This window comes from Cricetulus griseus, assembly GCF_003668045.3.
Source record: "Cricetulus griseus strain 17A/GY chromosome 1 unlocalized genomic scaffold, alternate assembly CriGri-PICRH-1.0 chr1_0, whole genome shotgun sequence".
In the NCBI taxonomy this organism is placed as follows: Eukaryota; Metazoa; Chordata; class Mammalia; order Rodentia; family Cricetidae; genus Cricetulus; species Cricetulus griseus.
The window spans coordinates 64,504,325-64,516,423 of NW_023276806.1; the positions used below are offsets into that span (position 1 = coordinate 64,504,325).

Sequence of the window (12,099 nt, forward strand, 5' to 3'; positions counted from 1 at the left end):
TGAGTACTTAGCAGTTACTTATTCTCCACATTTTGACTGATTAATGAGTCTCTCAGTTGTTGCTCAGAACCAAAAGAAAAAAAAAAGAAAGAAGTTAGCTATTTAAAGCTGGGTGTGGTGCATGCTTTAATCCTAGCACTGGTGAGACAGAGGCAGACAGATAACCTGTAGGTCCTACATAGTGAGTTCTAAGACAGCAAGGGCTATATATGCATAGAGAGACCCTGTCACAAAAACTAAAAAGTAAATATTTAGAAGTCAGTTTAGTACCCTGTCCATTTAGCTGTTTTCTTCTTTTTGTTTGTTTGTTTTTGTAAAACAGGGTCTTAACTCTAGCCTAGGCTGGCCTGAACTCACAAGTCTTAGTTTCCAGAGTATTAGTGTATCTGTGTTTTCAGTGTGTGTTCATATGTGTGGTGGGCCAGTGCAAATATGTAAGGCCAGAGGGTAACCTCCAGTGTTATTTCTCAGCCATTTATTTTGTATTTGGAGGCAGGGGTTCTCTCAGGGGACTTGGGGTCCAGGATTAAACTAGGCAAGCCCCAGGGATCTTCCTGTCTGCACCTCACCAGTACTAGGATTATAAGTACATGCTACCTTGTTGGGCTTCTTAATGTGCATGCTAGGGATCAAACTTGTATGGCAAGCAATTTAACTACTTGGTATCTCCCCAGCCCTATATATTTACAGGAGTAAAATGTAAACCTCAAACTTATACCCGCCTGCTTCAACACCCATCCTTACCCCCTTCCTCAAAGTGCTGGGATTATAAGCGTTTGCTAGCATGCATCATGTCTGACTTAAAATATTTATTTTTTTTTTTGTTTATGGGGTAATTTTGTTACTATTTTGTGTTTTTAAAAAACTGCTGGTCTTTTTTAGTGTGTGTGTGTGTGTGTGTCTGATGTGTGTAGGGTGACTAGGTGCATGTGGAAGTCAAAAGTTAGCAGTCAAGAGTTGGTTTTCAAGGCAAGTGTCCTTACCTTGGGAATTATCTCACTGGTTCTTCTCGAATACCTTTTAAAAGTTTTTATATCTTTCTTTATACAAGTTATATCTTGCTCATCTTACCTCACTTTATGTCTTTTGTCTAGTGCTATAAATCTGACCTTCTACTATTATCAAAAAGGGAAATCAAGTTACAAAATATTAAGTTTAGGCCACATTTAAATCAGCTACAATAATAAAACCAATGGGGAGTCAGTACAGGTGGCATTGGATATTTTTTAGTGGATGAGATCATTTGAAAAAAACTAGCAGTATCTAAAGATTATCATACTAGTTATTGTTTTTTAACATCTGGTGCCAGCATTTAATATACACACAGGTTTTTTGTTTTTTTCATTCAAGACAAGATATTGCTGTGTAGCCCTAGCTGTTTGAAACTCATTCTGTAGACCATGCTGGCCTCGAACTCACAGATTCACCTGGGCCTGCCTCCTGGATGCAGGGGTTAAAGGTGTGGGCCACTACTGCCCAGCTCAAAATTTCTTAAACTGTGGATCCTGAGAAAATAATTGTACCAGCTTTTACCTCTAATTGTAGTCCATATTGATCAGTCATGAGTACTCTACCTTTCTTTAGCATTCCTGGGAAATGGTCGGGAAGAAGAAAGGAGTCTCAGGACAGAAGGATGGTGGACAGACTGAATCTAATGAAGAAGGAAAAGAAAACCGAGACCGTGACAGAGACTATAGTCGGCGACGTGGTGGGCCACCAAGGCGGGGGAGAGGTGCCAGCCGTGGACGAGAGTGTATGCATGGGGCTTTATCAAAACCAGCTGTGGGTCAGTAATGTCTAGACTCCAGGGATGTGTCAGGCCCCTGTTAGGCAGGACCCTGGAACTGTTACATCATCGATTTGCTTTTCTTGCCACCCATCTGTTAAAGTCTTGGCATCTTTTATATGTAACCTTTCCTGCAACAGTCAGTAATACGGCGTTAATCAACCATGTAGTCATTTGTGAAGTTACTTGACTCGACTCTGTCCTGTCGGATCACTATTCTTTGAGTAACCTTCATGTTCCATTTTACCAGGTCATGTTCTCTTAGTTTTTTCTCCTCGACACTGTATTCAATGTAATGTATATACATCAATATAATGTGTGTATCTTCATTGACCCTGTGTATGTTTTATATTTCAGTTCGGGGCCAGGAAAATGGATTGGATGGTGCAAAGAGTGGAGGACCTTCTGGAAGAGGCACAGACAGAGGCAGAAGAGGCCGTGGCCGAGGCAGAGGTGACAGTTTGGTGGGGCAGTGAAAAATAGACATGAAATACATTTACCTTAGTAGGGTTAACAGGCAAATATATGCTAGAGTAAATTTGTGCTGGCCCAATGGGAATGAAAGTAGATAACCCTAGTCTTTGTTGGTAATGTGGTACACTTGCTTGAAGATCCATCAGTGTGTATGAGCACAGCATGTAAATGTGTGTTTGTGTGTGGGGAGCCAGAGGTCAACCTCAGGTGGCAGTGTTTCCCAAGCACTTTTTATTTTCTACTTTTTTTGTTTTTGATTTTTCGAGACAGGATTGCTCTGTGTAGCTTTGTGAGTTCGACAGGCCTCGAACTCACAGAGATAACGCCTGCGCCGGGGGGGGGGGGGGGGGGGGGCAATCTGCTCTGAGTGCTGGGATTAAAGGCGTGTGTCACCACTGCTCGTGTAGTTGTTTGTTTTTTAAACTTTTTTTTTTTTCCTACGAAAAATTGTATTTGCATGGTGATAAACAGTGAGTTCAGGGATTCTAAGTTTTTTCTTTTTCCCTCTACTTCGTCCTCCTACCCATTTCTTTGACTCTGTTCAAGATTTCTGAGAGATGCCTAAAGGGTTTCTTTTTTGTTTTGTTTTTCTGTTTATTTTCCTTGTACATGCTGGGAAAGAACTCTGCCATCGGGTTATAACCCCAGAAGCTAGTAGAGAGCATTGGATCTAGATTTAGAATTACAGCCTGTTATGAACCACTCTTGGAACCAAACCCTGGTCTTCTATAATAGCAGGAAGCACTCTTAACCACTGAACCATTTCCATTTAATGTTAAAAGTAACTTTGCTTTTATCTTTATTTTATTTATTTATTTATTTATTTTGAGGCAGGGTTTCTCTGTGTAACAGCTCTGGCTGTCCTGGAACTCACTTTATGCACCAAGCTGGCCTTGAACTCACAGAGATGTGCCTGCCTCTCCCTGAGAGCTGTGATTAAAGGCATGCACCACTACTGCCTTGCTCAAAATACCACTGTAATAAACATCTTCATAAAAAAAAAAAAAATTTGTTTTTGGAGTTAGGGTTTTCTCTGTATTGCTTTGGAGCCTGTTCTGGCACTCACTCTGTAGACCAGGCTGGCCTCAAACTCACAGAGATCCACTTGCCTCTGCCTCCTGAGTGCTGGCACTAAAGTGCACCATCAATGCCCAGCTCATCTTCATAAATTTTATAAGAGGTTATTTGTTTATTTAGGATGGTTTTGAAAAAATGACTTACAATGCACATGATTTTAAGATCTTTTTTTCTTGTGGTGCCAGTGGTTGGGAATGCTAGGTAAATGTTTGTCACTGTTACTTCCCATCTCAAGGTCCATTCACCAATCTTACCCCCAAGTGAAGAAATATAAAAATGCTTAATTACATTTTGTTTAGTTTGTGTGCATATATGTGTGGCACATAGGTGGATAACAGAGGAACTCTTCACCATTAGGTCCTGAGGACTGAACTCAAGTCATTAGATTTGGCAACAAATATTTTTATCCCATTTAGCCATCTCACTATCCCTGGTTTTAAGACTTGTATTTTCTAATAAGTTTTTGGTTACTTTTTGTTTGTTTTGATACTAGGTCTCATTATACAGCCCCTAGCTGTATAGACAAGGTTCACTTGCTTATGTTTTCCAAGTGTAAGGGTCAAAGATTTATGCCTTGATATGTTAAGAGTTTTAATGTACTTTACCAAGTAATTTCTGTAATACTTTAAGCAAAATACCAATTATTCCACTCTAATTACTTCAACAAAGTTGACTTTATTGTTAATAAAGATGAAACAAATTATTATGAGTCATAAATTATTAGATTCTTAACACATTTCAGAAATATCACATTAAAAAAATAAGGAGACAGACTACTGGTAGGGGGGAAAAATGAAAAAAAAAATTTTGGGGTGTTTTTCGAGACAGGGTTTCTCTGTATTGTTTTGGAGCCTATCCTGGAACTCCCTCTGTAGACCAATCTGGCCTGGAACTCACTGCTTCCTCCTCCCACATGCTGGGATTAAAGGCATGCGCCACCAACACAGGGCTGAAAAATGAAAATTCTTTTTTTTAAGTTTTTCAAGTCAGGGTTTCTCTCTGTAGCCTTGGAGCCTATCCTGGAACTCGCTCTGGAGACCAGGCTGGCCTCGAACTCACAGAGATCCGCCTGGCTCTGCCTCGAGAGTGCTGGGATTAAAGGCGTGCGCCATCAACGCCTGGCGAAAATTCTTAAGAAAAAAAAAACCACCCAGCTTTTTGTCAGTAAGATAACCCTTAGAAATACTTCCTGTAAGAAGTTAAAAATACAGGTTTGGAGAGAAGGTTCAGCCATTGAAGTACTGTTTTTGCAGAGATTGTGGGTTCTGTTCACAGCATCCAAATAGTGCCTTATTACCATCTATATCTTCAATTTTAGGAGATCTGATGCTTGCTTTGACCTCCTCTACTTCTTCCTGCACACATTTGATGCACACATATACACTCAGAAGTGGTGACACATGCCTTTAATCTTAGCACTCAGAGGCAGGTGGATCTCTGAATTTGAAGCTAACCTGATCTACATAGCAAGTTCAGACCAGCCAAGGCTACATAGTGAGACTCTGTTTCTGAAAACCAAATAAGTAAAAATACTTATTTAACCAGCCAAAAAATGACCAGGATAGTAGTACAATGGCAAGTTAATGGCAAGGTTTGCCTAGCATGCACAAGGCCCTGGGTTTGATACCCTGCACCAAGGGGGGTAAGTCTTCAGTATTTTTCTAAAACAAAAAATTAGAAAAAGTCTTAAATCTTCAAAAATTTTATTTGGCTAAATTCACATTCATGGATAAACATGGCAGTCTCCTTATCAGATTCTGCCCCACCCCCCAAAAAATACCAACTGCTTTTGTGCATAATAGAATACCGAGGACAAGTGTAGTCTACAGCTTTACTAAGAGCCATTTTCTTTGGCCAGATCAGATGGGGTTTCAAAATTGCTTCTCTAAGGTCTTCAATGCTCTTGTTGCTACCTCAGGCCTTTCTTTTTTCTTTTTTCTTTTTCTTTCTGAATAATATCACTGCTGGAGAAATGTTAAGCAAAAAAACCCTTTGGGTTTAAGATTAATTTCAAAACTTGTAAGAAGACATAGCTTTGTCATATATTTCTTTTTTTTTTGGTTTTTCAAGACAGGTTTTCCCTGTGGCTTTGGAGGCTGTCCTGGAACTAGCTCTTGTAGACCAGGCTGGTCTCGAACTCACAGAGATCCACCTGCCTCTGCCTCCCAAGTGCTGGGATTAAAGGCATGCGCCAACAACACCCGGCTGTCATATTTCTTTGCTCTGAGTTTTGGCTCTAATAAACTGTGGTGGAATGGTCTTGTTTTAATTGGCATCTTTCTCCGTTTTCTATTTTTCTTCACTTACTGTTCCTTGATTTTAGCTAGTTTTACTTTGTATTTTGGGTTAATTTTCTACTTTGAGTTTGCAAACTTATTTGGGTAATGGTTCTTTACCTACATTTGGCAACATCAGGCATATATTTATTCTCAGTACTTCATTGGTAATGGATGGAGTCCACAACTGAGGACTTGAAGTGGTGGGTAATTAGCATCTAACTTGGCACTATTCCTCATCTCTCCTGTGCATTCAGCCCCACTGGTTTCAGAATTACCATTAGCAATTTCATAAACCTAGGTAAAGGAACAGCGCCTATCAGCCAAAATGACACATGGAATTTTTCTTGTTGACCAGTCTAAGAATTCATCTGGCTCATTGTGTTTTTTTGAGACAGGGTCTGATTGGCCTGGAGCTCATCAGTAGTTTGATTGGCCAGTGAGTCCCAGGGTGGGGATCCATTAAGTTGAGATTGTTATACTTGGATGTGTCAAGGACTTTGTCTGAGCTATCTCCCTAGCCCAAGACTCAGCAGTTAGCAGCCAGTAAACAACTGTTGAGAGTAATAATTGTCCTGTGTTAGATTAACTGGTGTATTCCATAGGACTGAATGAAAGGAAGTTTGGTAGTAACCACTTTCTAAATAAGTATCTGGGCTGGCAAGGTGTTTAATATCAACTTTTAAAATATGTCTATTTTTCTGCAGGTAGCTCTGGTAGGAGAGGGGGAAGGTTTTCTGCTCAAGGGATGGGGTAAGTTTCATTGATTTTTTTTTTTTTTTTTTTTTTTAATTTTCACCCTGAGAATCAACAGAAACAACCTTAGCCAAAATGAGATCAGAATCATTTGTGTACTTGCTTTTTGAAGTGAGCCCTGCTTTCTGCTTTAAGCTCATAGTCCTCTTGCCTCAGCCTCCCAAATGGTGGTATTATAGATGTGCACAATGATACATGGTTCAATTTTAGAGGAATAAAAAATTTGTAGATTTGTGCTCATTTTTCAGATACAGGCATTTACCATCTGGATCATTTGTGTATAGCTTATGCTATGCCATTTTTCATTGAATGATAAGGGGAAAAAAGCATGTGGGATTATAGAATGGGGAGTGACTCATCTCTTTTAGGAAGATATTCTGATTGTTTTATTTGAGTTAACATTTGCAGAATCTGCTAATGAAGTTCCAAATTAGAAAGCTTATTTTTCCCCCCTCAGAACCTTTAACCCAGCCGATTATGCAGAGCCAGCCAATACTGATGATTCCTATGGCAATAGTAGTGGCAGTACATGGAACAACACTGGCCACTTTGAACCAGATGATGGAACAAGTGAGTGACTTTTCTGTCTTTGGGATTCGAAGAAACTCTTTTTGGCATGGTGCTGTGGATTGCAAATCACAGTCTGTACATAATAGGCAAATGTCCTACCATTGGGATGTACTCCGTCCTGGAAATAACTTTGCTTGAAGCATTTCTGTTACCTTATTTTTTTTTTAAAGATTTTGTTTATTATGTATACAACATTTTGCTTCCAAGTATATCTGCATACCAGATCTCATAACGGATGGCTGTGAGCCACCATGTGGTTGCTGGGAATTGAACTCAGGACCTCTGGAAGAGCAGTCAGTGCTCTTAACCTCTGAGCCATCTCTCCAGCCCCTGTTACCTTATTTTAAGGTTATACTTAGATCTAAAAACTGAAAGAGTAACCAGGAAGTGGTGGCACACATCTTTAATCCCAGTACTTTGGTGGCAGGGGCAGGTAGATCTCTGAGTTTGAAGACAGCCTGGTCTACCGATCGAGTTTCAGTATAGCCAGGGCTGCATAGAGAAACACTGTCTCAATAAACAAAATACAAAACACCAAAAAACTGGAAGAGTAATTTTTAAGACCTGAGATAGAGAAGATAATATAGGAATGTGTATATTTTTGGTTAACCTTGGGTTTGTGAACATATTTTGTATACCAATTGACTTGATTACTATTTAAGTAGCTAGTGTGTCCGTTGTTCCCGTTCCCCCCACCCCCCTTCTTATTCTTTTGTTTTTCTTTCTTTTCTGGTTTTTCACGACAGGATTGGGGGTGTCAAGGAGCTCGCTAAATAATTCAGAGATCTGCCTGCCTCTGCCTCCCGAGTGCTGGGATTAAAAGGCGTGACTCAGCCAGGTGTTGGAGGCAGTGGTACATGCCTTTATTCCCAGCACTCGGGAGGCAGAGTCAGATGGATTTTTTGTGAGTTCGAGGCCAACCTGGTCTACAGAGCAAGTGCCAGGACAGCCAGAGCAAGTGCCAGGACAGCCGCCAAACCAATACAGAGAAACTCTGTCTTGAAAAAACAAAAACAAAATAATAATACTAATACTACTACTACTAATAATAATAATAAATAAAATTTTTGAAAAAGCAAACATTAGTACCACCTAGCAATTTGTTTTCTTTCTTTTTTTTCACTCTGATTATTTTGTTTTTAACCATATTTGCAAGCTGGCCTGGAACTCATAATCTTTTTGGCTTAGCTTCCCAAGTACTGGAGATGTGAGTCAATACACCGGATTCAAAATCAATCCTCTTGTTTTTTTTTTTTTTTTTAAGATTTTATTTATTTATTTATTTGTGTACAATATTCTGCTTCCATGTATATCTGCACACCAGAAGAAGGAACCAGATCTTATAAGGGATGGTTGTGAGCCACCATGTGGTTGCTGGGAATTGAACTCAGGACCTCTGGAAGAGCAGTCAGTGCTCTTAACTGCTGAGCCATCTCTCCAGCCCCGAAATAAATCCTCTTTTTAAGGAAATTTTGTGCATTTTGTTTTTGATGGGACTAGGTCTCATGTGCCTCTTTGAATGAATTCTTGGGCTTCCTTCCTCCACCTGTCCAGGAATTATATATAGGTCCATACATTATTATACCTGGCTTTAAAATAGGATTTATCATCACTATCTTACGAATTTATTTGTATTTAAATTCAGGATTATTTGACAAAAACTTTATGCTCTTTGTATTATCCTATATGGCTCCTACTAGCTCTGAGTGTATTTCCTTTAATCTTTTATGTTAGGGTAGTTTTACCTTTTAACAATAATTAAACTGATTAAAGTACTAATTGTCAAGATCAATAGGGCCCAGAGTCAAAGTCAACACTATTGATTTGTTTTCTGATACTAAAATAGGAATGTTCTTTTTTTCTTCTTCTTTTTTTGTTTGTTTGTTTGTTTTTGGTTTTTCGAGAACAGGATTTCTCTGTGGCTTTGGAGGCTGTCCTGGAACTAGCTCTTGTAGACCAGGCTGGCCTCCAACTCACAGTGATCTGCCTGACTCTGCCTCCTGAGTGCTGGGATTAAAAGTGTGTACTGCAGTGTCTCACTTGGAATGGTCTTTTTTTTTTTTTTTTTTCTTCAATTTTGAGTTTTTGATGTATCTTAGTATCTTATCAAGAAGAGACTCACTGGACTTTGAATAAAAGCACTTTTCTACGTGCATCTAGGTATCATATAAATGTTTAAGAATGTGTTTAGGCTTATGGGATATACCAAGGGTATGTTCAATGGTAAAAGACAATGTGCTGTGTTTTTGTTGTTGTTGTTTTAAAAGATTTTATTTATTTAGTATGTATACAACATTCTGCTTCCATATATATCTGCACATCAGAAGAGGGCACCAGATCTCATAACGGATGGTTGTGAGCCACCATGTGGTTGCTGGGAATTGAACTCTGGACCTTTAGAAGAGCAGTCGGTGCTCTTAACCTCTGAGCCATCTCTCCAGCCCCCGACAATGTGCTGTTTTAATGGGAGCAGCCCTAGAATCATAAGTGTCTTGGTTTCTGTTTTGTTTGTTTTCTTCATGGTGCTGGGGTTTGAACCAGGGCAGTGTGCACACTAAGCATGAGCTCTATCCTTGACTCCTACTAGAGTGCCTTCTGTTTTGTGATATCATCTAACTTTTCCTGTCTGAGCAGGCACATGAGAGCTTGTGGTTTTCCCTCTTTATATTTTTAGAGTATTTCTCTTTTTTTAAACCCTAAAACCATTTTTTTATTTAAATTGGAAACAATCTTTATTTTATTTTTTAAAGGCTTATTTATTTATTCTGCCTACAGTGCCTGCATGCCAGAAGAGGGCACCATATCCCATCACAGATGACTGTGAGCCACCATGTGGGTGCTGGGAACTGAACTCAGGACCTCTGAAAGAGCAGTCAGTGCTCTCAACCTCTGAGCCACCTCTCCAGCCCTAGAAAGAATCTCATTTTACATATCAAGTCTAGTTTCTTCTCCCTCCCATCCTTCCACGCCCCTCACCAACCCCTCCATCCCATCCTTCATCCACTCCCCAGGTTTTCCCTCTTTATAAAGCGGTCTGGCCATGTGATGGTGGCACAAGCTATAAGTCCCAGAAGGCAGAGGCAGGCAGATCTCTGAGTTCAAGGCTAGCCTGGTCTGTGAAGTGAGTTCCAGGGCAGCCAGAGCTATGCAGAGAAACCCTGTCTTGAAAAGGAAAAAAAAGTCTGTTTAACAGGAACCTGAAATTTAGGCTTGTTGTCATGTTACCATTCAAATTCACATATATGAATATTCATATATATCAATATATATGAATGTATATAAATAAATGTGTTGGGTGTGTTGTTGCATGTATGTCTGTATATAGTATGCTTGCCATTTGCTTGTGAAGGCCATAAGAAGGTGTTAGATCCCTTAGAACTGGAGATTGGATGGTTATTGACTGCTGTGTGGATCCTGGAAATTGAACCCTGCCCCTCTGGAAGAGGCTAGTGTTCTTAGTCACAGGGGCACCTCTCAGGCTCCCTCTTTTTAAAATTTTTAGTATTTACCATGGTGAATGCAAAGTTGAGGTACTGAAAAACCGTGGGCATCTTACTTAGGTTTCCTTATCATTTGCTTATGAAATAATGTTTTAACTTAATATATTGTATAGGCCTTAGAATTGTTCTTTATTTCTTGTTTGCTTTTGTAGGTGGTAGCAGCAGTCTCAATATAAAAACATTACTGGTTTTTACTTACGGTGTATTCTTAAATATTCAGATTTTTAATCTTGGGAACAAAAGATAATGGAAATTGAGGGATTGACTTTTAGTTTAGAGTAGAAATCTGAGAGAGAGAGAGAGAGAGAGAGAGAGAGAGAGAGAGAGAGAGAGAGAGAGAGAGAGAGAATATTGATTCCCAGTGTTTATCTGTACCTGTGTAAATTAAGAATTTGACTGGAAAACAAATCAATTATGTGTGGCTAGATTGAAATGGTAGATGATGCCACTGTCACCTCCTTGGTGTGAAAGTGTTGGTGGTAGCTTTGTAGGCTCCTGTTGTGAACCTCATGATGTGACATACATGCATGATCTCTTTTAAGTTTTCATAGAGCAAATCTCAAATTTCTTTTTTAATTTAAGAGATAATTCAAGTCTACCCTTAAAATATCCACAGGTACAATGGGGATTGTGTATTGGGGGCACATGTTCTCATTCACAAGCAAAATTTCACTGGTTGTTTTTTCTTTTCTTTTCTTTTTTGTTTCAGGACTTGATTTCATTGGGGTTGAGGGGTCAAATTATCCCCGAAAATTTGAGACTGCTCCTGGTATGATACATCCAGGCGCCTAATTGCCCCGGATATTTTTATAGATTTTTATGAAATGAAATATCTGTGGATATGTCATTTTTCTGTCTTCCTGCTTTTTTTCTTCCTCCTTTTCCTTTCATTTTCTGTGCCCACATTTCCTTCCCCCAAATATATTTATTTAGTAAATATTTGGCATTTACATTGATTGAGCTTTGTGCTGTGGGAATGCAAACCCTAACCTTTGTTGAATGTTTGCATTGTACTGTTCCTGGCTTCTGTATCCATGAACTTGCAGTATAGCAAAGCATCAAGCACAAGTGTTCATATGCTTTCCTATCACAATTCAAGTCACAAGAGTGCAGAAAGAAAATTCATGCACAAAAAGCACAAGTAAGGTAACTTTTTAGTTAGTTCTAACTTCAGGATTATTTTAAGAGCTTACCTCTTTGGGGTTCCATTTAGCCAGGATGGTGCAGATGCCAGTGAGGAGAAAGAAAAGAGCCATAAGAACGAGAGGATATGATTTGTGACTTCTATTTCCCTGTAGAAGATAGTTTTCATTGTTAAGTATTTTGAAATTTTTAGGTATTTTTTTTGAAGGTATTAGATTATTTCTTTGCCTTTTTCCCCCTAAATGAGGTAGGATTTTACTATATAGACCAGATTGCCCTCACAACTCTTGAGTGTGTATATGTACACATGTTCATGTCTGTCTGCATGTATATATGCAAGCACATGAAGCTCTGAGGGCAATGTTGGGTATCTTCATATTATTGCCACTTTTTCCTCTGACTATACCTGAAGCTCACCAATTCAGATAGACTAGCTGTCCAGCAAGCTCAAGTAATTCTCCTTTTTCTGCCTTCCTGGTGTTGGCGGTGTTAGTCTCATATATTTGTGCTTGGTTTT

The 12,099-nt window shown here is 39.3% G+C and overlaps 1 protein-coding gene across 28 annotated transcripts in view; it reads left to right on the plus strand.

Moving 5' to 3' along the window:
• Ubap2l (ubiquitin associated protein 2 like) overlaps positions 1-12,099 on the plus strand; it is a 60,668-nt gene that overhangs the window by 10,142 nt on the left and 38,427 nt on the right. For 10 of the 28 annotated variants that reach the window (XM_035451747.1, XM_035451750.1, XM_027393286.2 and 7 more), the window contains exons 5-9: positions 1,585-1,786; positions 2,144-2,239; positions 6,321-6,366; positions 6,827-6,939; positions 11,149-11,208. In XM_035451747.1, coding sequence (XP_035307638.1) covers positions 1,585-1,786; positions 2,144-2,239; positions 6,321-6,366; positions 6,827-6,939; positions 11,149-11,208 — 517 coding nt within the window. The remainder of the gene's footprint in view (positions 1-1,584; positions 1,787-2,143; positions 2,240-6,320; positions 6,367-6,826; positions 6,940-11,148; positions 11,209-12,099) is intronic. The other 18 variants (XM_035451753.1, XM_035451755.1, XM_035451754.1 and 15 more) reach the window with 3 other exon arrangements.